The 27,343-nt window shown below is 46.5% G+C and overlaps 1 protein-coding gene across 7 annotated transcripts in view; it reads left to right on the top strand.

The window, feature by feature from the left end:
* The window catches only part of DOP1B (DOP1 leucine zipper like protein B), a 108,491-nt gene that overhangs the window by 77,318 nt on the left and 3,830 nt on the right, over positions 1-27,343 (top strand). For 5 of the 7 annotated variants that reach the window (XM_045084524.1, XM_045084521.1, XM_045084522.1 and 2 more), the window contains 13 exons: positions 77-199; positions 2,118-2,252; positions 6,906-6,961; positions 8,362-8,466; positions 8,563-8,629; positions 10,445-10,589; positions 15,571-15,656; positions 15,895-16,004; positions 16,127-16,273; positions 17,196-17,257; positions 17,760-17,888; positions 23,881-24,017; positions 27,264-27,319. In XM_045084524.1, coding sequence (XP_044940459.1) covers positions 77-199; positions 2,118-2,252; positions 6,906-6,961; positions 8,362-8,466; positions 8,563-8,629; positions 10,445-10,589; positions 15,571-15,656; positions 15,895-16,004; positions 16,127-16,273; positions 17,196-17,257; positions 17,760-17,888; positions 23,881-24,017; positions 27,264-27,319 — 1,358 coding nt within the window. Of the gene's footprint in view, positions 1-76; positions 200-2,117; positions 2,253-6,905; positions 6,962-8,361; positions 8,467-8,562; positions 8,630-10,444; positions 10,590-15,570; positions 15,657-15,894; positions 16,005-16,126; positions 16,274-17,195; positions 17,258-17,759; positions 17,889-23,880; positions 24,018-27,263; positions 27,320-27,343 lie in introns of those variants that run through there. The other 2 variants (XR_006607943.1, XM_045084523.1) reach the window with 2 other exon arrangements.

The following is a 27,343-nucleotide window of genomic DNA, read 5'->3' as shown; positions in this document are numbered from 1 at the left end:
CATGTTTGGGAATATATGTATAACATGATAGCCCTGGTACTACTCTGCCCTAACTCTTCTCTTTCCCCCATTCTAGACCATACGACAAAAAATTTTAGACTTCTTGAACCCGTTGACGGCCCATCTTGGGGTTCAGTTGACAGCTGCAGTCGCGACAGTGTGGAGCAGAAAGAAGCTGAAACGTCTTAGTAAGATGAAGGTAGAGTCTAAGACTTAGAGTTGTACTTGAACTCACTCTGCCAGAAATACCACAGTTGCTTGTCATCAAAGGTGACATCAGAGGCAGGCAGGGGAAACTGCTGGAGTGGTTTCACTGTTTTTAGTTTTTTTTTTTATTGTGTTACGTTAGTCTCCATACAGTACATCGTGAGTTTTTGATGCAGTGTCCATGCTTTATTGTTGAGTGTAACATGCAGCGCTGCAAGCAGATGCACAGATAACACAGCTGTGCCTCCGGGGAGGCTCGTGGGCGGGCCAGGTTGGGGAGTGGAGCTCGCCCTGGCTGTCTCTCCGATTTCTGTGTAATGAATACCTAGTACTTCTGGTTAACCTTGTAAATGTGGTAATTATTAGCACACATACAAGTGTGTGTGTGTGTGTGTGTGTGTGTGTGTGTGTGCGCGCGCGCCACAGATCAGAGAAACCACCGTGAACCCACCACCCAGCTCGAGGAATGGTACTTTATCCTTCCTGTGAGAACCTGTGGATCCTTCCCTGCTTATAGTCCGTCTTACAGCTGTTCTTTAAACTATTATTTTAAAGACTATTTTTAAATTTTTAAATTTTTAAAAGATTTTATTAAAATTTTTCAAAAGATTTTTTTAATTTTATTTATTTTTAAAAGATTTTATTTATTTATTTGACTTCACAAGTAGGCAGAGAGGCAGGCAGGGGATGGGAAGCAGGCTCCCTGCTAAGCAGAGAGCCCCATGTGGGGCTCCATCCCAGGACCCTGAGATAATGACCTCAGCTGAAGGCAGAGGCTTAACCCACTGAGCCACCCAGACGCCCCAAGACTATTTTTTTTAAAGAGCAGCCTTAAAGTTCACAGCAAAATTTAGGGGAAAGCACAGAGATTTCCCAAATGCCCCCCACCCCACATGTGCATGGTCTCCCCCATGATCAGCAGCCCCCCCCAAGTGGTATGTTTGTTCCAGTCGTGAACCTACATTGACATACCAGGTTCCATAGGCTTTTTACTGATTTACACCCTCCCATTCCTATTCCCAAAGATAACTTCAGTTCACAACTGATCCGTTCTTTAACCACCGAATGGTCCATCACTGAATCCTCCAGGGACATGGTTTATTTCTGCAAAATAAAAAAAAAAAAATAGGTCTCTTCCTTTGTTCTCTCTTGACCCTCTATCTCAGACCTCCGTCAGAGGGTCAGTCCCACCCCCTGGACACTTTCTCAGTGCTCAGTGTAGGCTCCTGGTCCCTGAGGACGCACGAGAGGTCCGTGGTCCAGGCCACCCTGCTTAGCACCTATGGGGTCTTCCCTGGTGGTAAACTTGATCCTTCCAAGTGCGTGCGACCACATTATGCAGACTTGCGTCATCCAGAGTGGACCTCCCATACCAGGGCTTTCCTGCCAAGACCAACTGTTGAGAACCTGGTTTATCTGGTTTTTCTTTTACCGCCATCATGCTTTTGGGGCTATCTTTCAGGGCCACTCTGCTTCCTTCCAATTAAGTGGGTCTGTTTCTAAAATGCTTTCTGAGGGGCACTGGGCTGGCTCAGTCAGTAGACCATCCGCTTCTTAAAATCAAGGGATGTGAATTTGAGTCCCACGATGGGTATAGAGATTACTTTTTTAAAAAAATGAAATGACATGCTTTCTGCACTCAAACATACCGCTGCCACTGCCCCCATCATCACCTGCCCCTGTTATTCCTAATGTATGTCAGATTCTGACTACGTTCCTGTGATTAAACGCTCAACTTCCTCTTTATCCCTACCAGTAGAGTCCTTTACCCAATTTTTGTTTAGATATTTACTTAAAAGATTAAAGCTCTTTCTCCATGGGGCCGCTATTGTAGAATATTTTCTGTGCACCATTCTTATTTTTGTTTTCTCTCTGTGACCTTTAAGGGAGCTATTTTTTTGCCTTGGCAGATTGTCCCAGCGGCAAGTGCATCCCAGCTGACCCTTGTCGACCTGATCTGTGCGCTCAGCACCCTGCAGACAGACACGGTGTTGCACCTGGCCAAGGAGGTGGTGAAGAGGCCGCCGCAAATCCGAGGGGATGAGGTGGGAAGCCTGGGGATCTTCCGGATGGACGCGCAGCACCTGCCTGTCTCCACGCGTTATAAATTGTGTTTGGAAGGGAAGCAGAGGTCGAAGGAGCAACTTGGATTTCCTGGGGCAGGGGAACGGAGGTGTTCTGCTGGGCTTGGGGGAGACCCCATGAGGTGTGCCTAATGGGCTTCGGTGCACCTGTTTGAAGGTGGTTGCCGCAGGAGGCCGGGCCCATCTTTCATCTGTGCACCCCGGCTGCGACACGCCCTGCCCAGGAATGGGTTCTTACCAAGTACCTGCAGCCTGAAGGGCATCCTGGGGAAGCAGAGCCAGATACTGTGTAAAGGTGGCAAAGACTGACTTTGTTCAGTAGCTACTGTATTGGGGGAGAGAGCTGACCTCAGTTCTGGTTTGTGCAGGGGCAGCAGGGTACTTGAGCTGGAAAACGGGGGAGCACGAAGGGTGAACGAGCAGGGTCTCCAACAAAGTCAGGGAGTGGAAAATTCCGAAGCGGGGTGGAGAGGACTTGGTCATTGTGAGTGGATCATCTGGGTTTGCTGAGTGGGGCTGGTGGCAGGCAGGCTCCTACACTCCAGGAGCCTGGGACACAGGGGCCCTGTCTCTTTCAGTGGCAGTATGTCCGAGGATGTCTCCCAGGTCCTTGAGAAAGACATTTTCTATTGTAGGAGATGCATGTACTTCTTAAAGGAAGGATTTAAATTTTTTTTAAAAATTTATTTGACAGAAATCACAAGTAGACGGAGAGGCAGGCAGAGAGAGAGAGAGGGAAGCAGGCTCCCTGCTGAGCAAAGAGCCCGATGCGGGACTCGATCCCAGGACCCTGAGAGCATGACCTGAGCCGAAGGCAGCAGCTTAACCCACTGAGCCACCCAGGCGCCCCAAAGGAAGGATTTATAATAATGCTTTTCTTAATAAATGCTCTGAGAAGGGAGGTCAAGATCCTATCCCGTGTTGACTCAACAAATGGCAAATTGTTTTGCAGCCTTGAGCTCTCTTGGGCAGGCATTTTAAGGGGCAGTGGTTATTATGAGGGACCCCACCTTGAGCTGCTAGAACCACAGCACTGTTTGTTCAGGTTAGGGCATGGAGTCAGTCCTGCTGAAAGCCCTAGTCCCCACAGGCCTAGTCGAGAAGAGAGCCTTGACCAGAGCTCAGAGAGAAGAGGAACATCTTTGTCAAAGGGCAGGTTAAAAGTTTGCATAATTTTTATGTAAAAGTGAGAAGTACAGGTCTGGGGACAGGACTCCGAGGCATTCTGAGAAGGAAGAGCTTCGTGTGGCTGCGGTGGCAACAGTGCTGGGTAAAGGGCACCAGCCCGGAACCGTGCAGCTCCCAGAGTTGTGCCGCTCCGCTTCTACACAGCAGCCGAGCCCGGAACCGTGCGGCTCCCAGAGTTGTGCCGCTCCGCTTCTACACAGCAGCCCAGCCCGGAACCGTGCAGCTCCCAGAGTTGTGCCGCTCCGCTTCTACACAGCAGCCGAGCCCGGAACCGTGCGGCTCCCAGAGTTGTGCCGCTCCGCTTCTACACAGCAGCCGAGCCCGGAACCGTGCGGCTCCCAGAGTTGTGCCGCTCCGCTTCTACACAGCAGCCGAGCCCGGAACCGTGCAGCTCCCAGAGTTGTGCCGCTCCGCTTCTACACAGCAGCCGAGCCCGGAACCGTGCGGCTCCCAGAGTTGTGCCGCTCCGCTTCTACACAGCAGCCGAGAGGGTCCTTGCTGCCTCGAGGCCTTTGCCAATCATGTGCGGTGGTTTTGAAACAGAGAGGACTTTGTGGTTTAGCCTTTTTTTATGCCATTAGAGCTTGTTTTTTTAAAAAATAGATTTTATTCTTCAATAATCTCTACACCCAATGTGGGGCTCGAACTCATGACCCTGAGATCAGGAGTCACACGCTCCACTGACTGAGACAGCCTGGCACCCCAGAGCTTTTTGTGTGTACCAAAGCAGGGTGCCTCATTGAAAGTGTAGAAGCTATTCTTACTTAATTTGATAGAAGCCAGGGATTTATTTTGACTTTGAAATAATTGCCTCCTATCACATGATTTAAAATTGTCAGGAAAGGGGCGTCTGGGTTAAGCAGTTGCCTTTGGCTCAGGTCATGATCTCAGGGTTCTGGGATTAAGCCACACGTCCAGCTCCCCATGCAGCAGGGACCCTGCTTCTCCCTCTCCATCTGCCCCTCCTCCCTACTCATGGACACCACTATGTGCACACACTCTTAAATAAATAGAATTTTTTAAAAAATAAGTAAATAGGGGCGCCTGGATGGCTCAGCTGTTAAGTGTCTGCCTTTGACTCAGGTCATGATCCCAGGGTCCTGGGATCGAGCCCCGCGTTGGGCTCCCCGCTCTCCGGGGTGCTTGCATCTCCTCTGCCTCTGCTGCTCCCCCTGCTTGTGTTCTCTCTCTCACTGTCTCTCTCTCTCTTTCTCTGTCACATAAATAAATAATCTTTAAAAATAAATAAAATAGAATAAAAAATGAAAAAAAAATTAAAAATAAAATTGTTAGGAAAAAAATAAGAATAATTCCCTAAATGAAAACTGGTGGAGTGGACAAGATGATTATTTAAAAACAGAGTTTTCCTCAAACAGGTATTTGTACACCAGTGTTTATAGTAGAATTACTCAAAATAGTGAAAAGGTAGAAGCAACCCCAAGTATCCATTGATGGATGATTGGATAAATGAACAAGATCTATCCGTGCAGTGGAATATCATTCAGCCTTAAAAAGGAAGTTAATTCTGACACCTACTGTAACAGTGGGTGAACCTTGAGGACATGCCAAGTGAGGCCAGTCACAAAAACGTGATTCCACATACCTGCGGTCTCGGGAGTAGCCTGTTGCTTACATACTTTCTACAGAAGGGAGCGAGGTGGTTGCCAGAGGCAGGAGGAGAGGGAACAGGAGTTCCTGTCTAATGGGGACAGTTTCCTTTGGGGAACATGAAGTTCTGGAGGTGCGTGGTGGCGATGGTTGCCGCAATGGATGGCGATGATATGAATGTTAATGCCACCGAAATGGACACTGAAAAATGGTAAAAATGGCAAATTTTAGGTATATTTTAAAGATTTATTTATTTTGGAGAGAGTGCGAGTGGGGTTGGGGCAGAGGGAGAGGGAGAAACCTCAAGCAGACTCTCTCCTGACACAGGGCCCGATCCCAGGACCCTGAGATCATGACCTGAGCCGAAATCAAGGGTTGGGTGCTCAACCGTCTGAGCCCCACATATATATATTTTACCATGATATAAAGTTTTTATAATGAATAAAAGGAATACAGCTCTGGATGTTAGGGTCATCACACTGGGGATGGCAAAGAAAAGCTGAACCTGGGAATCAGCCATCTTTTCATCCACATCTCTCCTGTAAGTGAGAAAACTGACCGAGAATTTCTTGAGCCGTTTTTGTAGCTTCCCCTGTCTTAGGGTAGAGCTCTTCCCTTGGATGCCGCCTCCGAAAGGGCCCCTGGCACATGGCACCGGGGAGCCTCTGCAGAAACGTCCGTGCGTGGCAGGCCTGTCATGGCTTCCAAAGAGTCAGTTGCGCTCAGGGCCCTGGTCCCCTTCCTTTGTTCCAAAATTGAAAATCAGCTGTGTGCTTCGGTGATAAGGAATCCTAAGTAGTGAAACTATTTCTGCCCCCAGTTAGCTGTGTCCTTGTTGAGGAAAGAGGATAGGCCAGCCGTGCAGCCAGGGGATGGAACAAGGAATCAGATGTGCAGTGCATGTGGGAGACATCCGGGGCCTTTGTTGGGCCTCCCGTGACTGCCGGGTGGTCTTGCTGCCTTTGACTCTTGTACATAAATATTGATCAACCCTGAAGAGAGGAGCGGGGACAAGGGGCCGTCGGATCTGCAGTGACTTTGTGTTTATAACCCTGAGCAAGCGACAAATGTCAGGACAGTGACCCTGTGTGCTAGTGGTGCCTTCCTGCGGGCGTTGTGCTGGCTGCCGCCCCAGAGCGGGCTGCCTCCAGGAGGAGCCTCTGCAAACAAAACACTAGGTCTCACATGGCTCTTGGGTTTATTTATTTATTTATTTATTTTATTTAAATTCAGTTAGCGTGACTGGCCGGTTTTTGGCTCTGCAAGTAACAGAATTAAATTTTGTAGTTAGTTAAATTAATTCAAGTTCCATAACCTCTACAGATAACTTCTTATAAGCAGGGAGGGGGAAAATGTATTTTCAAAACCAGTTTCTAAGCAGTTGCAGCCACTTGGGATTCAGGGAAGCTGTCTAGCCTGAGTGTGAGGAAATTCCTTGAGCTAAGAATTAGAATTTTGTTACCGTCTCTTGTCTGTAGCTAGTTGCACGCACTGGTGAGGGTCCGCATCGGCCACCACCTTTTTGTTCAGGGAGGTTCAGTTATTACACCATCTTTTCCCTGAATACTTGTTAAAAGCCTGCTGTGGGCTCGCCCTGGAAGTCTGCTAGGAAAGTCAGTAATGCTTGGGGGCCTCATAGCTTTGTTCTGTTACACCTGCGGGATGCATTCCCGCGCGTTAGTGTATTTGAAAGGCTTTGGCTTAAAAACCTTTGCTTGGTGAGGATGTAGACTCAGTTTCGTTTTGTATTGTAATTTTTTTTTTTTTAACCTCATTTCCTACCAACTTGGAGTCATTGGTTTCACTTTTTATTTTCAGAAAGCACCCCTTGTGGATATCCCCGTGTTGCAGTTTTGCTACGCTTTCGTCCAAAGGTAATGCAGCCCTTCCCAAACACGTCTCAATGATACATGCCGTCGCAGTGATTCTAAATGGAACGTAGATGGTACTTGCTGACAGCTGGAGAGCCTTAGTTCAGAAAATGTCTTGACAGGGTCTTAGTTTCCTCCTGAGGTGTGAGAATACCCTGATGATCTTACTTTTCCTTCCGCAGAGACCTAATCTGACTTTATAAAATCCAAGTGCTTTTATGTTCAGTGTTAAATGTGTTAAAGACTTCCTTTAGCAAAAGGAGAAATGGTTCTTCTGGGTGCTGTCCTCAGTGTTTTCCCGTGGCTTCTGCCTGGGTGTCCCGAGCTCACTAGCGCTTTTGATTTCCCACGGGTGGAAAACAAGCTTCCCAGGCTGCTCGGGTCTTACACAGCACATCTGGGTACAGCTCGCGGCCCCTCCACTGTGTGGGGCCATCTCTGTTGCAGTAACAAGGGGGATGTAGGGGGTAGAGCCCCCCTCTCAAGGACGCCACCCAGTCCTCACATGTCTGGCAGGAATTCCGCAGTCAGGTGGCCCGACGACCAGATACGAGCTCCTTGGTTAACCCAGTTCCCGTTCCGTGGTTCGAATTCACCGCATCCTGAGTTTGCAGGAGGCTCGATCAAGGGGGATCAGAATGGCAGGAGTCCCCGGGCCTGGGGTGCAGTTCAGACTAGCTGTTGATGCTTCACCCAAGCATCGTTCGAGTTCCTTCCTCTGGGATTTAGAGAGGAGCCAGTCACGTCTTTCCTTGTGGTAGCTGCTGTGCGGCGTCCGCCACAGCGGTCTGAGTGATACGTGAGCTGCTGGAGCAGCAGCAGGTTCGGATTTTACCGTCCCCTTGCAGAGGAGGCACTGCTGAGGTCACTCCCGAGGTGGTATGTCAGGCACCAGGCCTTGAACCCAGGGCCCTTGAGCTGCGGCTGAGCTGCTGCATGTTGTACGGCTCGGGCTCACTGTGACAGCTGCCGAAGATGAGCTTCCTGACGGGTGACCTTGGGACCTGGGGGCTGACTAGTACCAGCAGCACTGGGGAGGCCAGATACTCGAGCTGGGCAGGCCGAAGGGATCAGACAGCCCTCTGGTTCAAGGCCTTTATTTGATAGACAGGAAACCAGGAGCATCTGACCTGTCAGCGGCAGGATTTCTGGTCTCCACACTCTGGGTTCTTGCCCGAGTACACAAATCTCATTTGTGCGTATTTTAATCTAAAAAAGAAACAGGTCAGTCAGATACTCCGTCTTACCTCTGCTTTATAACTGCCCGGACCTAAAATCCTAAAATGTGCTTGTAATATGTGTTTTGACTTGTTCACAGTTGGGTATTTTTTCCTCTTTCTTTTTTTTGTTGTTTTGTTTTGTTTCTCCTTTTTTTTTTTTTTTTTTTTTTTTAAAAAAAACAGGCTCCCAGTAACAGCCTTGCAAGAGAACTTCCCATCATTGCTGGGCGTGTTGAAGGAATCCGTCCAGTTGAACCTAGCTCCCCCCGGATACTTTCTGCTTCTCAGGTATTGGAACCCAGTGTTCATGTTACTGTGTGTTTCTGCCAGGACACCCCTCGCTTCTGCAGCGTTCTTAGTCTGAAGCTGGTTGTCTCTCAACAGCATGCTGAATGACTTTGTGACGAGAACTCCCAACCTGGAAAGCAAGAAGGACCAGAAGGACCTGCAGGTCTGTGTGTGAGAAGTTCAGGAGACGTGCCCGTTCCGGGAGCGGTATCCACCTTAAGAGGACGTGCCTGTGGATCGGCAACACTGGGCAGAATCGTTCTTAGATTCGCATTTGTCCTCATAGCTGGCTTCCGCTGTTAGTGTCTTCAGAGGGCTCCACAGACCCGGGCAGAGTCGCCTGCCTGAGTTCTCGTGTCAGACCTGAGCAGTCCACTGTGGGATGACAGGGTGCCCCACTCCTCAGGGTACCGGATGTGGCTGGAGCCGCCTCGGCAGCGTTACATTAATAACTCCATCCATACTGATGCCTTCCCTGCAAACGTTGCTTTTCCCCATTATTAAAGTACTATGTACTCGTAGGAAATCTCAAAAATCCTGAAAAATCAGAGTGAAACTCACCCTAGGAAAAGGGAAATCTTAGAGTAGAAAGGCAACAAATAAATAGAGCGATGGAGTGAGGAAGTCACTATTGTGCAACCGTGAGAATCAGTGATTCAGGGATTTGGGGAGCCAAGGCTTCAATTTCAGCTGGGACGTGTATCAGCTTTATGCTCTGGCGATAGTTCTGCGAATCCTTACGATCCCGGGCGTTGGTGAATGGTTTGTCCAGTTCCCACTGCTGAACCACTGGAGCTCTGTCTGAAGCACAGTCGGGCGTCATTAGGAAACTCAGGGTCTCCTTTGGCCTCCAGCTGTCACGACAGAAGCATCATTAAAGCCCAGATGCTGTGTGACCAGTGCCTGGACAGCACTTCCCGAACTCCCCACTCAAGGCCCCACTTTGTGGCCCATTGCCCACAGCACATCCCTCCCTTCAGTCCATTCTTGCCATAGCTTTGGCCGCAGTGTTAGCGCAGCTGGTATGGCTGGTGCACCTCGCCCCTGCTCATTTGCAGCTGCTTCTGTCCCACAGTGCTCAACCTCCTGATGCCAGCTCCTCACCCCTGCTTCGAGGAGGGGCCTGCCCTTCTTCCCCATCACTCACTGCATGGGAAGTGGGACCTCCTCTGAGCTCTCAGTCCCATTTCCTGCTCTTTTCGCCACCGTCACCCACACCACGCCTATGCGTACGCTCAGGGCAAGGCAGTTCCCTCAAGTGTGCCCCTGCCGGCCACAGGCTGGCGGACATGCTCTTGCCTCCTGCCTAAACACAGCACAGCGGAAGTCGGTGGTTCGATTCTCAGATGTCCAGGACTTTCGGCCAGTCTCCGCGGGTGACACTTGGTGATGCTGGCTTGAGAAAGGGGCTCAGCATTTCTCTCCCTGTCACAGCCACGTGACCCGCTTCTCTGCTGATTGTGCTTCTGATACGGATCCCTCGTCACTTCGCCCTCGAGTCCATTTCACTTACTTCTTTGTGTTTCTTGTATGTTATTGAAAGATGCAATTCTAGCAAGAACCTGTGGTCCTCGAGAAACTGGAAAACGAATGTCCCAGGTGCCGTTTCTCTGTGGTGTGCCCGCAGTGGCCAGTATTGAAGCCGGTAGTCTTATGTGGCTATTAAGCACTGGGAATGTGGCCTGTCTGAACTGAATGTGCTATAGTATAAAACAGGCATCAGATCTCAAAGGCCTCGTGCAAAAAAAGTGTGAAATCTCATTAATTTTTATATTGATTACACATTGATCATATTTTGGATATGTGAAGTTAAACATTAGGAGCTTGTTTCTTCTGATCTTTTAATGTGGTTCCTGGAAACTGCATCTTATCTGTGTAGTTCGAGTTGTGACCTGCATTGTGTTTCTGCTGGTTGGTGCTGTTGAAGGCGTTTTGAGATTCTGAGCTGACCTTTCCTCTTTCTCTCCGTTACTCTCAGGAAGTCACTCAAAAAATCCTCGAAGCTGTAGGGAGCATTGCTGGCTCTTCCTTGGAACAAACCAGTTGGCTAAGCAGAAACCTGGAAGTGAAGGCCCAGCCTCAGATTTCTCTAGAAGAATCTGATGCTGAGGAAGATTTGTGTGGTAGGTACAGAGACAATCAGAAAACAATGCCTGCTGCCTGCTACTGCGAGGGGGTCTGGTTTTTCCTTAAAAGTAAAACAGTCTGGGGGCGCCTGGGTGGCTCAGTGGGTTAAGCCTCTGCCTTCGGCTCAGGTCATGATCCCAGGGTGCTGGGATCGAGCCCCGCATCAGGCTCTCTGCTCAGTGGGGAGCCTGCTTCCTCCTCTCTCTCTCTCTCTCTGCCTGCCTCTCTGCCTCCTTGTGATCTCTCTCTGTCCAATAACAAATAAAATCTTAAAAAAAAAAGTAAAACAGTCTGGGGACACCTGGGTTGCATGCATGGTTAAGCATCTGACTCTTGATCTCAGTTCAGGTCTTGATCTCAGGGTTATGAATTCAAGCCCCGCACTGGGATCCATGCTGGGCACTGAACCTACTTTAAAAAAAAAAAAAAGCAGACAGTTTGTTTTTACTATTTACAACATAATTTGTGTGTAATAAACAATAGGATTCCACTGATAGAGCCCCGAGTGACGTATGCTACCATGGCAGCCCTCACTGATCCTAGATCAGAATCCAAGAAAGTAGCTTCCCAGGATAATCTACATAGATTAGGTGAAAGAAATCCGTGGGGTATAAAAAATATGGAGATATATGTTTTTCTTTTCATGGAACTGTGGAAAGAAAATTCAGTAAACCAGCGAACTGTCATCAGGTGGTTAGAGTCATTAGATTGTGTCTTTTCTTTATGCCTAACACACCCATGCCTCTCAGTGCCTCGTCACTGCCGGGGATGTGAAGGTTTTTCTAGTGGAGGTCACATGGGCTCGGCACACCCCAGCCTTGCTCTCAGTTATAGCTTCCGAGGAGAGCAGCCAGGAGACACTGAGGGGAGACTCCTCTGTCTACTTGGGCCGTGATCAACCAGGTGCTCTGGAGGAGTCTGCCTTAAATGCAGCCATGGAGGTGGTTCATTGCCAGTGCCCTGAAGACCACCGGACAGATCTGCCAATGAAGCAGACCTTAGGCGATCAGATCTACTGCAGGGAGAGACAGACTTGGCAGGGTCATAGCAGCGTCTCATTGGGGGAGTTTAGGGAGGACCTTTGTAGGGTGTAGGGCCTTGGCCGAGTCCTTTGAGGCAGATCTTTTAGGGTGGGGAACTGGTCAGGATTGGGCAGAGCTTTGGATGGGTGGGCACAGCACAGGGTGAGAGTCTTGAAGTGCCTCTTGATGAGCACGCTGCCTGTTGTGATATGTAAACTGTTTTAGTCGGTTTTCAGTGGTTCTTTCAGGATTAAGTGTATCTTGGAGAAAGTAACTGTTTTTGTTAGTTCTCCGTATTATTTAACCAGGGGACAGGAGCGTGTGCCCAGTCCCAGTATAGGTTACACCAAACGAGTAAACCAGTTTGCTCTTCGTTTTACGAACACAAGAGCAAAAAATTACATTTAAGTTCTCAATAGGAACTACATAGTACAGTACCCACCACAAAGGCAATGTTCAAAAGCTGTCCTGTGATATTTTACTGGGTCTTTCATTGTCATTAGCAGCAGTTACAGCAACAGCTCAAAGCTACGTCTATGATCTTTACCAAAAGAGAGTCAAGAAGTCAGGGCTCTTTTCTCTCACAGGTAGCAGAAATAATAGAAACAAAAGAACAAAACCACTTTGGCTCCTGTAAGTGAAAAGCCCTTCGTTGGTGTCTAGTTCTAGGCATACCAGGAATCAGGCATTTGGCTCAGGTGAACCAGGTCTCATGGCGGAGGTCCCGGGTGGTTCATTGCCGACCCGGAGGAGGAGAGGGAAGGGCTGGTGCACGGGAGCCTTGAGAAACGAGTGCCCACCGGAAGGGGCTTCTCTCTCCCCAAGAGGAGGAAGGATGGCATACTCGGCAGACTGTGGTCCACCGGCCGCTACTTCTGCCGTATTAGCCTGGTAACTAGTTTTGTGGTTTGCGTAAGAAAAATAATTACCCTTGATTGTGTAATGAAGCTGCCACAAGCAGTGCCCTGGCATTTGCTGACATAAAGCAGCAGTGAGGCTTTTCAGGCTGTGGCTGTGTTTATAGCTGTGGAGGGGGCTCTTGCCTCTGCTGGGCTCAATCCCCGGGGTCATTTCTACCCCACGTGCTGGTGTACAGCTGGAACTGCTCCACCAGAGTGGCTGGACTGACTGCTTGGACGGACCACGGTCACTGGGCCTGGCTTTTGCACAATGATTTCATTTGACCTCGAGATAATGCTAGAGTAAAATTACCTTATTTTTGTTTAAAGAAATCAGAGAATTCCAAAACTGGAGGTGATTTTGGAGCTTCTCTATAAAACCTAATTATAATTTGGTCCTCTCATGATAGAGGACCAAAAACCCTGAGTGTTTAGGTCATGACCTTGTTTGTTTTTTTTTTTAAGATTTTTTCTTTCTTTATCTGACAGAGATCACAAGTAGGTAGAGAGGCAGGCAGAGAGAGAGGAGGAAGCAGGCTCCCTGCTGAGCAGAGAGCCCGATGCGGGACTCGATCCCAGGACCCTGGGATCATGACCTGAGCCGAAGGCAGAGGCTTAACCCACTGAGCCACCCAGGTGCCCCATGACCTTGTTTTACTTAAACAAATTACGTGTATACATATGGGCCACAGAAAGCATGAAACAAAGTGAGGCTTCAAATAATGTGTTTGTCCCCATTTAGAGTTTGTGTGCGTGCCCCCGGTGTGCGGCTTCTCACCGCGAGTCCGCGGGTGGGGTGTCCCACGTGCGGGGCCCCAGCACCGGCGCACGCAGCAGGGAAGAGAATAAGCAAAAAGCACATTAACAAAGGGACCTTTCAACTCTTTTGAAAATCTGAAGTTCTTTAAAATGAAAGCTTTTTAAAGATGAAAAGAAGAAGTAAATGACCCTGAGAATTGCAGGTGGTTCTTCGTGTAAGGACAGTAGGAGTCCGATTAGCAGGAGCCGCAGGGAGCGGGGAGGTGTTACAGAGTGTGTCCTCAGGGAGGTGACAGTTGCTCCGAGAAGTTAGGGGACAGCTGCACAAAGACCCGGAGGGCACTGCTCAGAGGGATGGCAAGTCCTGGCGGTGGGTGTGGGCCAGAAAGCAGGAGACCAGCCTGGCTGGAGCTCACTGAACAGGGGGGAGGGGCCCGAGTGGGGTGCCTGGTCAGGAGCTTAGATTTCATCCCACTCGCTGTGGCAGCCATTAAAGTGTTTCAAGCAGTGACGGGCTCTTCCTCCGTCTTTAGAAAACAGTTTGGCTGCTAAGAGCAGTAAGGGCTGTATCAAATGAGAGCGGAAAACGGAAGGCCAGTTAGCAGCGCTTCACAGTGGTGTGGGTGAGAGACAGTGCTGGCTCGGAGGCAGGGGTGATGGAAAGGTGGACTGACTTAGATGCAGAGCCAGCAGATTTGCTGATGGGCTGCATGTGGTGGTTAATGAAAAAGGCAATCGAGAATGACTTTGGGTTTTAGCTTACGCAATTTATCGAGGGGGAGAAGACCAAAATAAGAACATTCTGGAACAGGAAACTGAGCTTGGTTTTGCAAGCATTACATTTGAGATGTCAGAAAAAAAGAGAAGGAGCCAGAAACGATGCTTAAGTGGTCACCAGGGTAGGAGAGAAACCAAGAGAGCACAGAGTCATGAAACATGAGAGGAGGGTGCTTTCAGACGGGGGGAGGAGTAACACAGTGGGAGGCTGCTGAGAAACGGGAAGGTGCGGCAGAGACCCACTGGGCTTGACAACATGGAGGTTGGGAACAAGGAGGGAGAGAACACTGGAGCCGGTGGAGAGGAGGCTAGGAGAGGAGGAGGAGGCCGTGAATGCGGAGAACTCCTTGAAGCTCACTTGTCATAGGACAGTAACCGAGTAGAACTAATGGCCAAAGAATAGCCCTTATGTTCTTGTTTTTAAATTGGAGTATACCAGAGCGTATTTGTATGTGAAGGATATGTGCAGCAGAGAGGGAAAAATAAATACCAAAGAGAGAAAGGGCAGTTCGAAAGCAAAGCCCTCGATGGCCGTGGGGCCAGGCTTGATGGCAGAAATGGAACTACTGTTCTTCCATAGGAGCCAGGAGCATGTGCATCAAAACAGGAGACAGCGCAGAGAACAGAGAGATGTGGCCAAACTGAGGGAGTTCCCTTCCATTTCCATTAACTGCCTTGGTGAAATAGGTGCGGTTATCAGCTGAGAAGGGAAGAGTGTTGATGGTTATTGAGGAAAGATTGACGCGGCAGAGTAGGAAAGCCAGCACACCGCCGGGGCACGGCTGGTGGGACGATGTGGTAGCATCAGGTCCTTTTTGAGATTCACGGTCATGAAGGAAAGTGAGATCTATTCCATCGTTGTTTGGTTTTCTCCGGAACGTTCAACTACACAGAAACTCCACAGGCTGATCTGCGGGTTTAGCCAGCTTTGCATTTTTCCAGGTGAGTTCCTCAGAGGGAGAGAGCAGCAAAAGAGCCCAAGATGTTTGCCAGGTCGATGGGAGACCATGGCTTAGGTGGGGAGGCGAGAAGGACAGACCCGGAGGTGTTGGTGGGCGGTCGGGGCCAGGCCGAAGGGTTGGAGGTCTGCGCAAGGGTTCGGGAAGGGCAAGATGCGGTCAGAGGGGGAGGCTGGAAGTGGAGATTTGGGAAATTGCTGAGTCCAAGAGTGTGGTGGTGACAGTGGGTGACCCAGAGTAACAGATTCTTGAAAGAGAGGAGGTCGGGGGTCAGAGGCCCCGAGGGTAAGACGGATCATCCGCGGGGATGTGGGCATTCTGAGAACAATGCTGAGAAGAGGGATGGGGAGGAGGACGGCGAGTCAGCGCTGATTTATGTGATCTCAGTACCCAGGTTCTTCCTGAAGTTGAACATGTCAACAGAAAGGAACCCCTAAGGGATACTTATGTGCAGCCTCAGTGTGCAAGGCTGGGGTGCATCGCTCACATCTGTGAGATGTCTCAGGGGCAGAAATGGTGGCCCATCCGCCATGACTGAAGCACAATGCATCTTTCTGTCAGCAGATACCACCGCAACTGCTTCAGCAATGGTGTCCGCGTCTGCGCCGTCGGTGTACAGCGTGCAGGCCCTGTCTCTCCTGGCAGAGGTCAGTGCACACCTGACTTGTCCTCCCTCGGTGGTGTGATGGCCGGCTCGGAGCTTGGCGCAGGCTCTCCAGTCTTCGGCCAGAGAGTACCGGCCGCCGCTCCTGCTGGCCTCCGGAGCTCTGCCAGCCTCCAGCTGCCCCGGGAGTTGTCTTGTTGGGTTATGTGCCCCTCGGGGACTAATTCTTACTGTCGCTGGCCTCAGAAGGTTTCTGTTTCCTTGTGATCCTGCTCCGGTAGGTCCTGGCATCTCTCCTGGACATGGTTTACCGAAGTGACGAGAAGGAGAAAGCGGTGCCCTTGATCTCCCGCCTGCTTTATTATGTGTTTCCTTACTTACGCAATCACAGGTACTGTCATCTCCTCCTTGTGTCCTGCCCGTAGGGAGCAAAGTCGGGTATGGGAGAGGCACCAAGCGGCTTTCTTTGCGCACTCTTTGACCTTGAGCCTTTTCCTCCCCACCCGTGTTCAGTGCCTACAACGCGCCCAGCTTCCGGGCCGGCGCTCAGCTGCTGAGCTCTCTGAGCGGCTACGCCTATACGAAGCGAGCCTGGAAGAAAGAAGTCCTGGAGTTATTCTTGGACCCTGCTTTCTTTCAGATGGACACTTGCTGTGCACAGTAAGAGACGCTGTTCTGACAAAGGGCTGGTGCAGATCCTCCAGTGGAGAAAATGTTTCGGTTGACATAATTCTCCTACTTGAAATGGGAGCAGTTAGCATCAGCCCAGATCCTAGGACGGCCCTGTCACAAGCTCGCGAGTTAACCGCATTCATGGCAGGGGGTTGGGTGCTTTAAAAATATAGAGGTGCATTTTTTATCAAAAGGATTTTGGTGACGAGAGCACGTTATCCCCGGAGCACACAATCCAGGGTTCCAGTGTCCCCTGGAGTACTCCAGTGCTAAGATGACAGCCTGCTGGTGACGCCGTGCTGTCCTTACCCCACGTCTCAGCACACGCTTCACACGTTCTCACTGAGACTGTGCAGCCGCCCGGCATAGCTGCTGAAATAGAGATGTGAGGTGAACTCCCTGCGCCCTTTCCGGAAGGTCCGCAGAACCACACAGTGGCTCTCCCCCATCGGATTTTGGTTACGAGAATATATCAACGACCTCGATGGCGGGTAGCGACTGGCCCGAGTCTGTCCTGCTGCCCTCCCACCCCCACTCCTCGCAGCCCTGCGCCTTTCACCTTGAAAGGCTGTTGCTCTTCTGGGGAGCCCACTGGGAAAGTTAGTCGTATTCGATATCACTGCTCCTACTTTCCATCAGCACAAGGGCAACTCTTGAAAAACTGTTTCTCTTTTACCGTAAGCTGGGAATTATTATTTCTTCCCTTTGTTACTCGTCGCCTGTGTCATTAAGTTATAAATGAAGAGCTTTTGCTCAGCTTTCCCTTGTATTAAAACCTGTTTCTTTCACTAACTTCTTTTCAGGAAACAGGTTTTAATAGATCTCAAAGGGGCATGTTCTTTTCTTGATGCCTCTAATCAGACTGTCATCCCTTACATATTTAATTAACTTTGCTTTTTTTAATATCCAGTTGGAAGTCCATTATTGACCATCTTCTGACTCACGAGAAAACAATGTTTAAAGATCTAATGAGTAAGTTGCATGTTACTTGCACATAAATCACACTTTTAAAGGCCCGATCCCCTCATAATCCTCCTTTACCACATAGCTCAGGACTCCCCTCGGATCTTCAGCGATGCCGTCCTAGCTGCAAACTATAATGTAACATGCCTAATGTGTCGACTCACGAATGAGCCTCCCGGTTCTAGTGCATTGACAGAAGGCCCCGACAGCCTTTCCCTACAGCTTTACCACGGGGGGAATACTTTGAAAGTAGTGATAGGTTTACCATAATTGATTAGGAGTAATTGTCTGTCCCTCGTATCCTCTTCTAATGCTCTATTGTTAAATGTTCTTCAAGAAGTATTTACGTTTCCTCATAAATATGTCAGTAATAACCACGAGACGATGATTACCTTAGGACCATGATTTTTCACCAGGAAGGATAGAAATGACACGATTATGAATGGCCTGTCACTTACCTCTGATTGCGGTTTTCTCACTAAATGGAACGTATTGGCTATATTTATTCTAGACATGCAGAGCAGTTCTTTAAAACTCTTCTCGAGTTTTGAGCAGAAAGCCATGCTGCTAAAGCGCCAGGCTTTTGCCGTCTTCAGTGGAGAACTTGATCAATACCACCTTTACCTTCCTCTGATACAAGGTAAGAAGGGCACCCCACCCTCACCCCCAGCACACACCCCCCTCGTGGATGGACACCCAGCTCAGGCAACTACCGGGGTGGCCCACAGCATGCTCGGGCCGGATGGCAGAGTGTTAAAATGAGTGCTTGTGGAAGACCTCTGGAAATTTATCAGTGAATCTGAAACTTTATTTTAAAAATCAACGATTATAATGCTGTTAGTTTTTCCTAGGTAGTTTCTGAAAGTCTGAGTACTTTCTTAGCATTGCCTCCTGCTAGATGCACCTATGGTCAGGATATTTGAGGTCACAGCACCAACCGAAGCTAGTGAAGGAGAAGTCCCTTTCCTTAACAGTTTTTCTCTTTTTTGTACTTGCTATATTTTTTGCCTCAAAAATGAACTACTGCAGCTATTGTACATGATCTTAAAGGTTTTTTTTTCCCCCTCATAAAATGTGCAGGTGGTGAAGTGGGCATTCTGCCTAAATTCACAATTCACCCTTCTCCAAGATACAACAGAATTCTCAAATAGAAATGTGTTTTCTTTAAGACTCATAGCCTGAATGGAATCAAATAAAATTAATACAATCCTTAAGGATTTCTTTGTTTAATAATATGAAAACTAGTATATCAAATAATTTTTCAAATATTAGAATTATAGTGTGAATTCTTTATTGAGGATCAGGTTTACTAAGGTATAATTTACATACAATAAAAGTCACCTTTTTGGGTATACAGTTCTGTGAATTTTGATAAGCACATATAGTCGTGGAACCATCACCATAGCCAACATGCAGAACATTTCCATCACCCCGGAAAGTTCCCCTGCGCCCCTTGGAAGTCATCCCCTTCCCTTCCCTTGGGTTAGCAAGTGCTAATCTGCCTTCCTCTCATAGTTTCCTCTTGCCCCGAATATCCTAAATGTCATTAGGTGGGGTGAAGCCTTTGCGTCTGGCTTCTTTGACTTCCCTAACGTGTTTTGAGAGTCGTCTATACCATATTTATCAACAGCATATACTGGTTTTTATTGCCGAACGGTATCCATTCTGTGACTAGCTCACCAGTTCACCAGTGTAGGGCATTCGGGTTATGTCCAGGTAGAATTATGACATCCATCTCTTGCTCTGCCCTTTAAAAAAAAAAAGTATTTATAAATATCTGTCAGCTGGGGCACCTGGGTGGCTCAGTTGGTTAAGTGCCTGACCCTTGATCTCAGCTCAGGTCTTGTTATCAGGGTCGGGGGTTCAGGGCCTGCACTGGGCTCCACACTGGGCATGGAGCCTACAATTAATCAATGTATACATAAGTAAATATATAAATATAAAGAAATTTATAAATGTATCTGTCAGCTCACAAATTCTCTTCCCCAAGTCATCCAGGTGACTCTTGATATTAGTAGTAATTGTCAGCTTACATGCCCACTTGATTAACTATTTGAAAGGTCTTAATTGTTACAGTTCAGAACATTAACAGCTCTCACAATTATTAATTATGACTATATTTTATATTTGTAATAATAAAATATCTTTATACTAAAACTGACATAATTTTAACCCGTGAAACACAGAAGGAGATTTTCACATCATAAAGTCCTGAGTACGGGATGCCTGGGTGGCTCAGTGGGTTAAAGCCTCTGCCTTTGGCTCAGGTCACGATCTCAGGGTCCTGGGATCGGCCCCACATCGGGCTCACTGCTCGGTGGGGAGCCTGCTTCCTCCTCTCTGCCTGCCTCTCTGCCTACTTGTGATCTCTGCCTGTCAGATAAATAAAATCTTAAAAATAAATAAATAAAAATAAATAAAGTCCTGAGTACTTGAAATATGTGAGAGCAAATGTTCCGATATCAACAGATCCTTTCTTGTATTGCTGATTCAGGCAGATGGTGGCCAGGATTGCCAGTAAGGGTGATGGCAGCCCTCCAAAGACTTTGGCTGAGTGCAGAGACCATAAGACACTCTTAACTCTAGGAAACAAACTGAGGGCTGCTGGAGGGGAGGGGGGGAGGGGATGAGAGAAGTGGGGGATGGGCATGTGATGGAATGAGCACTGGGTGTTCTATGCAACTGATGACTCACTAAGCTCTGCCCCTGAAACTAATAATACACTATATGTTAACAAAATTGGATTCTCTCCCCCGTCTCCCATCACACACCTTTAAAATAAGTTGCTGAGGCCCGGAGAGCCAAAGAGATGGTATTGGGTGTATAGAACAAGAAAAGAACAGACCAGAGCCTTTCTCAAACAGCGTGGTGTGGTTTGACCACAGCAGGATCTAAGCATCCAACAATTCTAAGGAAGTCATGCCTCTGAGAGGGAGAGAGAGTAGGAGCTCAGGGCTCGCCCCCATTCTCTGCTCACAGAAACTCCTTGGGTTTGTTAGGTTTATCACTCAGCTAAGGAAGGATGGTTAGAGATTGAAGAACATTCGTGATTCTAAAATAGATGATCTTGGCTGAAGAATAATCTCATGAATTTAGCTTTTCTTTGGAGTACCAATATGAAATATTTGTACAAATCATTTTTTCCATAATACTTTCTGTTTTGGGGACACCTGGGTGGCTCAGTGGGTTAAAGCCTCTGCCTTCAGCTCAGGTCATGATCCCAGAGTCCTGGAATCAAGCTTTCTGCTCAGCAGGGAGCCTGCTCTGCCCCCTCCCCCACTGCCCAACCCCCCCCCCCCCGCCACCTACTTGTGATCTCGGTCTGTCAAATAAATAAATAAAATCTTTAAAAAAAAAATACCTTCTATTTCAAAGTGGATTAAGACTGACAAGCAGCTGCACAGCCAGTACCAAGTGTTCCTGTGACTGTGCGCCCTGCTTCCCCTCTGGTAACACCTCACACAGCGCAGTCCATTAGCAAAACCGCTTCAACCATCTGGCATGGTTTAGAAAGATAGAGAATGTCCTTTTTACTCGTGGAATGCTCTTTCAGTTGCTTTATTGTCTTGATGTTCCACATTTCCAACCATTTCTGATTCGTTGAAGAATATCTTCTGGATGTTCTTTGAGTACCGGTCTGCTGGCCACAAGTTCTCTCTGTTTCCCTTCGTGGAGACGGTTTATCTCATCTTCCTTCTTTTTGGTGTGGGTGACCAAACACCCAGAAGGATGTTTTCATGAGAAATGGAATTCTGGGGTGAAGTTCTTTTCAAGTAGCACTTGAAAAATACGCTACTTTTTTCTGACTCCATGGTTTCTGAGGGAAGTCTCTCATTCAAATTATTGTTCCTTTTTAGTTACAGTAGCCCCCCTTTTTTACAGGGGGTACATTCTAAGACCGCTAGTGCATACTTAAAACCATGGACAGTACCAACTACTACATATACTATGCTTTTTGCTGTACATACATGCCTGTGGTTAACTTAATTCATAAATCAGGCACATATAATGCAACAATTATTATAGTATACTATAGTGAAAGTTGCATGAATGTCATCTCTCCCTCAAAATATCAGAAGGGTGGCCATGTGGTGAGATGAAGTGAGGTGAATGGCATAGGCCTGTGATGTTTAATGTGAGCCCAGTACTGACCCCCTGACGATAGGTCAGAGGGAGGGTCATCTGCTTTGGCAGTCAGCCAAGGTCAACCTCAGAAAGCAGGACCATGGATAAGATGGGGACGGAGGAGACTACTGTAATGTATCATTTTCCTCTGACCACTATCAAGACTTCATCTTTACTTTTTCACGTTTTATTATGTAACTGATTTTATTATGTAACTGAATGTTACATCATTTCTTTGGTTTTATCCTTCCTAGACTTCACTCACCTTCTTGTATCTGTAGATGTCCATCTTTTACCAAATTTGTAATGTTTTCGGACATTATTTCTTCAAATATTTTCCCAGCCTGTACCCTTTTTCCTCTTTCTGGGACTCCAGTGACTGAAACGTTAGATCTTTCATTGTCCACTGGTCCCTGAGCCTGCTCGTTTAATCCCCCTCACTTTTTTTTTCTTTCTTTTGTTCAGTTTCAGTAATTTCCACAGATTCCGTCTTCAAATTCCCTCTTTCCTCTGTCATCTCCAGTGTGCTGTTGAGCCCACCACTGAGGGTTTTTCTAGTAAAGTGATTTTATTTTACTTTTTAGTTCTAAAATGTCCATCTGGCGCTTCTTTGTAGCTCCTATTTCTTTGCTGACATTTTCTATTTGTTTCAAATGTCCGTAATTGATTATTGGAATATTTTTAGACCACATCTTTTTGAAATCCTTTCCTGATAAACCTCTGTTACCATCTCTGTATTTGTGTCTTTTGATGGCTTTTCTCATTCAGGTTGAAACTTTGGTGTTCAGCTTACCATCTCCTCAAGTGCCTAGCCCAGAAGAAAATAAAAAATTAAAAACCCTCGGGAACTCACCTTCAGGTCATTGCTTAAGTCCCACGGATCCTAGCCGGTCCGGTCACCTTCCCCTCGCTTTTCAGTTTTCTGATGCAGTTTATGTATTTTTGTTCCAGTTTATTTTTTTTAATTGCTATTAGAGAAATAGGATGTAATCTGTTTATTCCATCTCATCCAGAACCAGAAACCCAAAGCACTCTTTAAAAATGCCACTCTTGGGTGCCTGGGTGGCTCAGTGGGTTAGGCCACTGCCTTCGGCTCAGGTCATGATCTCAGGGTCCTGGGATCGAGTCCTGCATCGGGCTCTCAGCTCAGCAGGGAGCCTGCTTCCCTCTCTCTCTCTCTCTGCCTGCCTCTCCATCTACTTGTGATTTCTCTCTGTCAAATTAATAAATAAAATCTTTGAAAAAAATGCCACTCTCTAATGCCACTTTTAAAAAAATGCCACTCTAACTGAGCCAGTAGAATGTGTGACTCTTGATCTTGGGATCTCGAGTTCAAGATCCATGTTGGGCGTAGAGATTATTTGAAAAGAATTTTAAAAGCAAAAAATGCCAACATATCTGTCAAGTGTCTGAGTTATGCTTGATCCTTCATTTGGTCAAGAGTGTTTTTTTCTTTCTATTTAAGTAATCCCTACCCCCAATATGCGGCTTGAACTTAAACCCTGAGATCAAAAGTCACATACTGTACTGATTGAGCCCGCCAGGCACCCCGGCCAAGAGTTGTTTTTTTTTTTTTTTTAAGATTTTATTTATTGATTTGACAGGCAGAGATCACAAGTAGGCAGAGAGGCAGGCAGAGAGGGGTGGAAGCAGGCTCCCTGCTGAGCAGAGAGCCCAATTCGGGGCTCGATGCCAGGACCCTGAGATCATGACCTGAGCCAAAGGTAGAGGCTTTAACCCACTGAGCCACCCAGTGCCCAAGTCAAGAGTATTTTTAAAAGCAAGACGTAAAAACCTATTTAAGCTAGCTTACATAAATAGTTTAATCGTAACTAACATGACAGTAGTTCAGCTGTTTGCTGTAGCAATTTTATCATGTTCCTAAGAAACCTTAAATTATCATGGCAGGGGGGAAATCACTTTCTGCAAACAATTACTTCCATGGAGAAGTGGGGAAGACTATTAGGGGCTAGAGGAACTCACACCTTCTTCTCCTACAGGAATTCAAGTTTTTAAGAAGTCTTGGCCATGAAATACCAACTTCACTGAATACCTCTCCCTTTCATTCACTCACTCCACTTCCCACTCCTCACTCCCAGATACGATGTCAGTGGCCAGCCAGCCTCTGTGATTCTAGAACACCATCACTCACCAAGGACCTTCTGTGGTTCTTGGGTCTTATATTTCATATTCTCAGAAGAGCATTTAGTGGCCATTGGTCATCCAGTGGATTTCCAGGCTAAGTCAGAGGTTGATGTCTTTCTGGTCAGCTGTGGCAGGGGCAGAAGCGCAGTTGGTTCACTCCCCTTACCACGAACCGCTTCACTTCATAAAGCAGAGGGCTGCTGGTCAACGAGCCGGCAGAAACATTCTCCCAGCACCCATTTCTTAGGCTGCATTGTTGTTAAAGGTCAAAACAGATACAGTTTTGGTTTTTTTTTTCTTTGTCTAGTGAGAAACCTCAAACTGCATATTTGTGTGACATCTTGAAAATCTTCTTTCCTTAGAACGCCTGACAGACAATCTCAGAGTTGGACAGACATCCATAGTTGCTGCTCAGATGTTTCTTTTTTTCAGAGTTTTGCTGCTAAGAATATCTCCCCAACATCTGACTTCACTGTGGCCCATAATGGTCTCTGAATTAGTAAGTACAAATATTTTACTCTTGGAAGCAGGGCTGAAGCAGGTTTTTTTTGTTTTTGTTTTTGTTTTGTTTTTGCTTTTTTTCAGGATTAATATACTGTTTCATTTATATCTTAATTTTATCTGCAACATTTTCAGCCAAGCTGGTAGCACATCGTCAGCTCTTGGTTAAATAGGGTATTTGTTTTGAGACAAAGCCATTTAATGCATCCCTGGGAAATTTTGTAGTTTGTATAAACAAAGTATAAAACTTTAAGGCACAGTGAGTAACTATGTACACGTTACCAACTGACTTCCATTGGACAGGTCAAGAAGGTAAAATTCAAGAAACGTAAAAATCTCTGTAAGTTACTATCTTCCTGCTACTATGGTAAGGAAAGTTCCTAGGCGAGCTCTTTCAGATCTAGTGCCTCTAGGGTGAAAAGAGGGTCAGATCATCTTCTGGTAATGCTTGCCCTCCCAGTATCTGGTTGGAGGGGCCATCTCAAGTGAAGTCAAAAGCAAATTAGAGGGAAGACGTCAGGTCATCATGTCTCTGAGCTACTGGTGTGAACTGTAATTTATAGTGACGTTATTTACATAATCTGCAGATTAATCCTTTAAGTTCTAAGTTATAGAGTTTACACCCATGACTGGAAATATTACCATCACATACCTTGACCTACCATACCATACCACGAATTCACATAACTAAAGATTCCTAATCAAAAATTATCCTTCCTGGGCGCCTGGGTGGCTCAGTGGGTTAAGCCACTGCCTTCGGCTCAGGTCATGATCTCAGGGTCCTGGGATCAAGTCCCACATCGGGCTCTCTGCTCAGCAGGGAGCCTGTTTCCTCCTCTCTCTCTCTGCCTGCCTCTCTGCCTACTTGTGATCTCTCTCTGTCAAATAAATAAATAAAATCTTTAAAAAAAAAAAAAATTATCCTTCCTAAATCCCTCATATTTCCGTTGAAGAACTTCCTAGCCAGATATTCACATTCACTGATAATAGATTTCCATAACAGGCTCACTGTATCTATGTTGTGAGTTTCTTTGAAGCCGAATCTTATAGGGATATATTTAAGGTTGAGGGTGGCTCAGTCCATTGAGCATCTGCCTTTGGCTCACGTCATGAACCCCGGGGTCCTGGGATGGAGCCCCGTAGCTCAGCGGGGAGTCTGCTTCTCCCTCTCCCTTTGCCTGCCTCTCCCCCTGCTTGAGCTCTCCTCTCTCCATCACATAAATAAAATCTTCAAAAAAATATTTAAGATTAAAAGCTTAGTGCTGTTTAGAAGGCTATTAACAACCATTAATCTCAGAAAGCATTATAAGTCTGTGGGTAGGCTTTTAAGAGCAGCATTTCTGAAATACTCCACACACTTTAGTTCTTCCTTACTCACATTTAATTATAAATTAGACATAAAGATATGTTTTAAGATTCTGAACACATATTTAGGAATATTTTCAAAATTCTCTTTCAGGAATAATGTACTATTTCATCTATATCTAAATTCATATGAAAATTTTCAAGTTGGTAGCACATAGGTTTTAGTTAAATAGAGAATATTTTATCTTCTGTAATCATATTTGATCTTTTAACCATCAGCTTATTCCCACTGCTTTAAATTGTTTGATATTATTTGCTGTTTTTTAAACTGTTTTTTTCGGGGCGCCTGGGTGGCTCAGTGGTTTAAAGCCTCTGCTTTCAGCTCAGGCCATGATCCCAGAGTCCTGGGATCGAGTCCCACATCGGGCTCTTTCCTTGGTGGGGAGCCTGCTTCACTTCCTCTCTCTCTGCCTGCCTCTGCCTACTTGTGATCTCTCTCTGTCAAATAAATAAAATCTTAAAAAACAAAACAAAACAAAAAAAAACTTTTTTTCCAGTTTTACCAAGATATAATTGACATACAGTAATATATAACTCCATATATGGAGAAATGATGACCACTGTAAGTTTAGCTAACCTCGATCATCTCATAGATATAAAAAGAGGAAAAGAAAAACATGTTTCTTCCTTATGATAAGAACTCTTAAGATTTACTTTTAATTATTTTATATATACCCCACGGCAGTTTAACTATTGGCGTCATGTTGGATATGATGCCCTGGTACTTAACTCATCTTAAAATGAAAGCTCGTGCTTTTCGACCACCTTCATCCCATTTCCCCTCCCCCACACCTGCCTTTGATAACCACAAATCTGATCTCTTTTCCTATGAATTTGGTGTGTTTGTTTTTAAGATTCTACATATAAATTAGATTATGTGGTATTTGTCTTTGTCTAATATATTTCACTTATTATAATGTTGTCAAGGCTCATCCATGTGGTTCCAAACAGCAGATTTCCTCCTTTTTTATAGCTGAATAATATTATACTCTATAATCTACAACATTTTCTTTATCCATTCATCCATCAGTAGACACTTGGGTTTTTCCCATGTCTTGTAACTAACACTGCAGTGAACATGAGGAGGCAGATATCTCGTCAACACGGTGTTTGCCTTTCCTTCTGATACATTCCCAGAAGTGTAATCGCAGGATCATAGCATAGTTCCATTTTAAATTTTTTGAGGAACCTCCTTCCCAAGGCGGTTACACCAGTTTGCATTCCCGCCCACGGTGCACAAATGTTCCTTTTTCTCCACATCCTCACCAACACTTGTCATTTCTCGGCTTTCTGATGCTAGCCATTCTGACAGGGGTGAGGTGATATCTTACTGGGGTTTTGTTTGTTTGTTTGTCTTGCATTTCCCTGATGGTTAATAATGCAGAGCATCTTTTCATGGACCTGTGGGCCATGATATCTTCTTTGGAAAAATGTCTATTCAAGTCCTTTGCCCATTTTTACATTAATTTATTTGCTTTTTTGTTATTGAGTTGTATGACTTTTTAAATATATTTTGGATGTTGACCTCTTATCAGATATTTGGTTTGTAAATATTTTTCCCCATTCTGTAGGTTATCTTCTCATGTTGCTGATATTTTTGCTTTGTTATTTTTTTTTAAGATTTTACTTATTTGTCAGAAAGAAATGAAGAGAGAGAGCATAAGCAGGGAGAACAGTGAGCAGAGGCAGAACCAGGCACCCTGCTGAGCAAGGAGCCCAACTTGGGGCTCGATCCCAGAACCCTGGGATCATGACCTGAGCCGAAGGCAGATGCCTAACTGACTGAGCCACCCAGGCGCCCCAGCCATATACATTCTAAACATTAAGCTCGGTTTAATCTCTCTCAAATAGTAAATTGTATTTATGTTTTCTTTTGAAGATTCAGATATTCATACAGCTTGAAGAAGATCTGAGAGACGATGATGAATCGTTGAGGTGAGTTGTGCGAGGGTCTGTGTG

This window comes from Mustela putorius, unplaced genomic scaffold, assembly GCF_011764305.1.
Source record: "Mustela putorius furo isolate JIRA1106 unplaced genomic scaffold, ASM1176430v1.1 tig00000765_pilon_pilon_pilon, whole genome shotgun sequence".
Lineage (NCBI taxonomy): Eukaryota > Metazoa > Chordata > Mammalia > Carnivora > Mustelidae > Mustela > Mustela putorius.
This window is presented reverse-complemented; position numbering and strand designations above follow the sequence as displayed.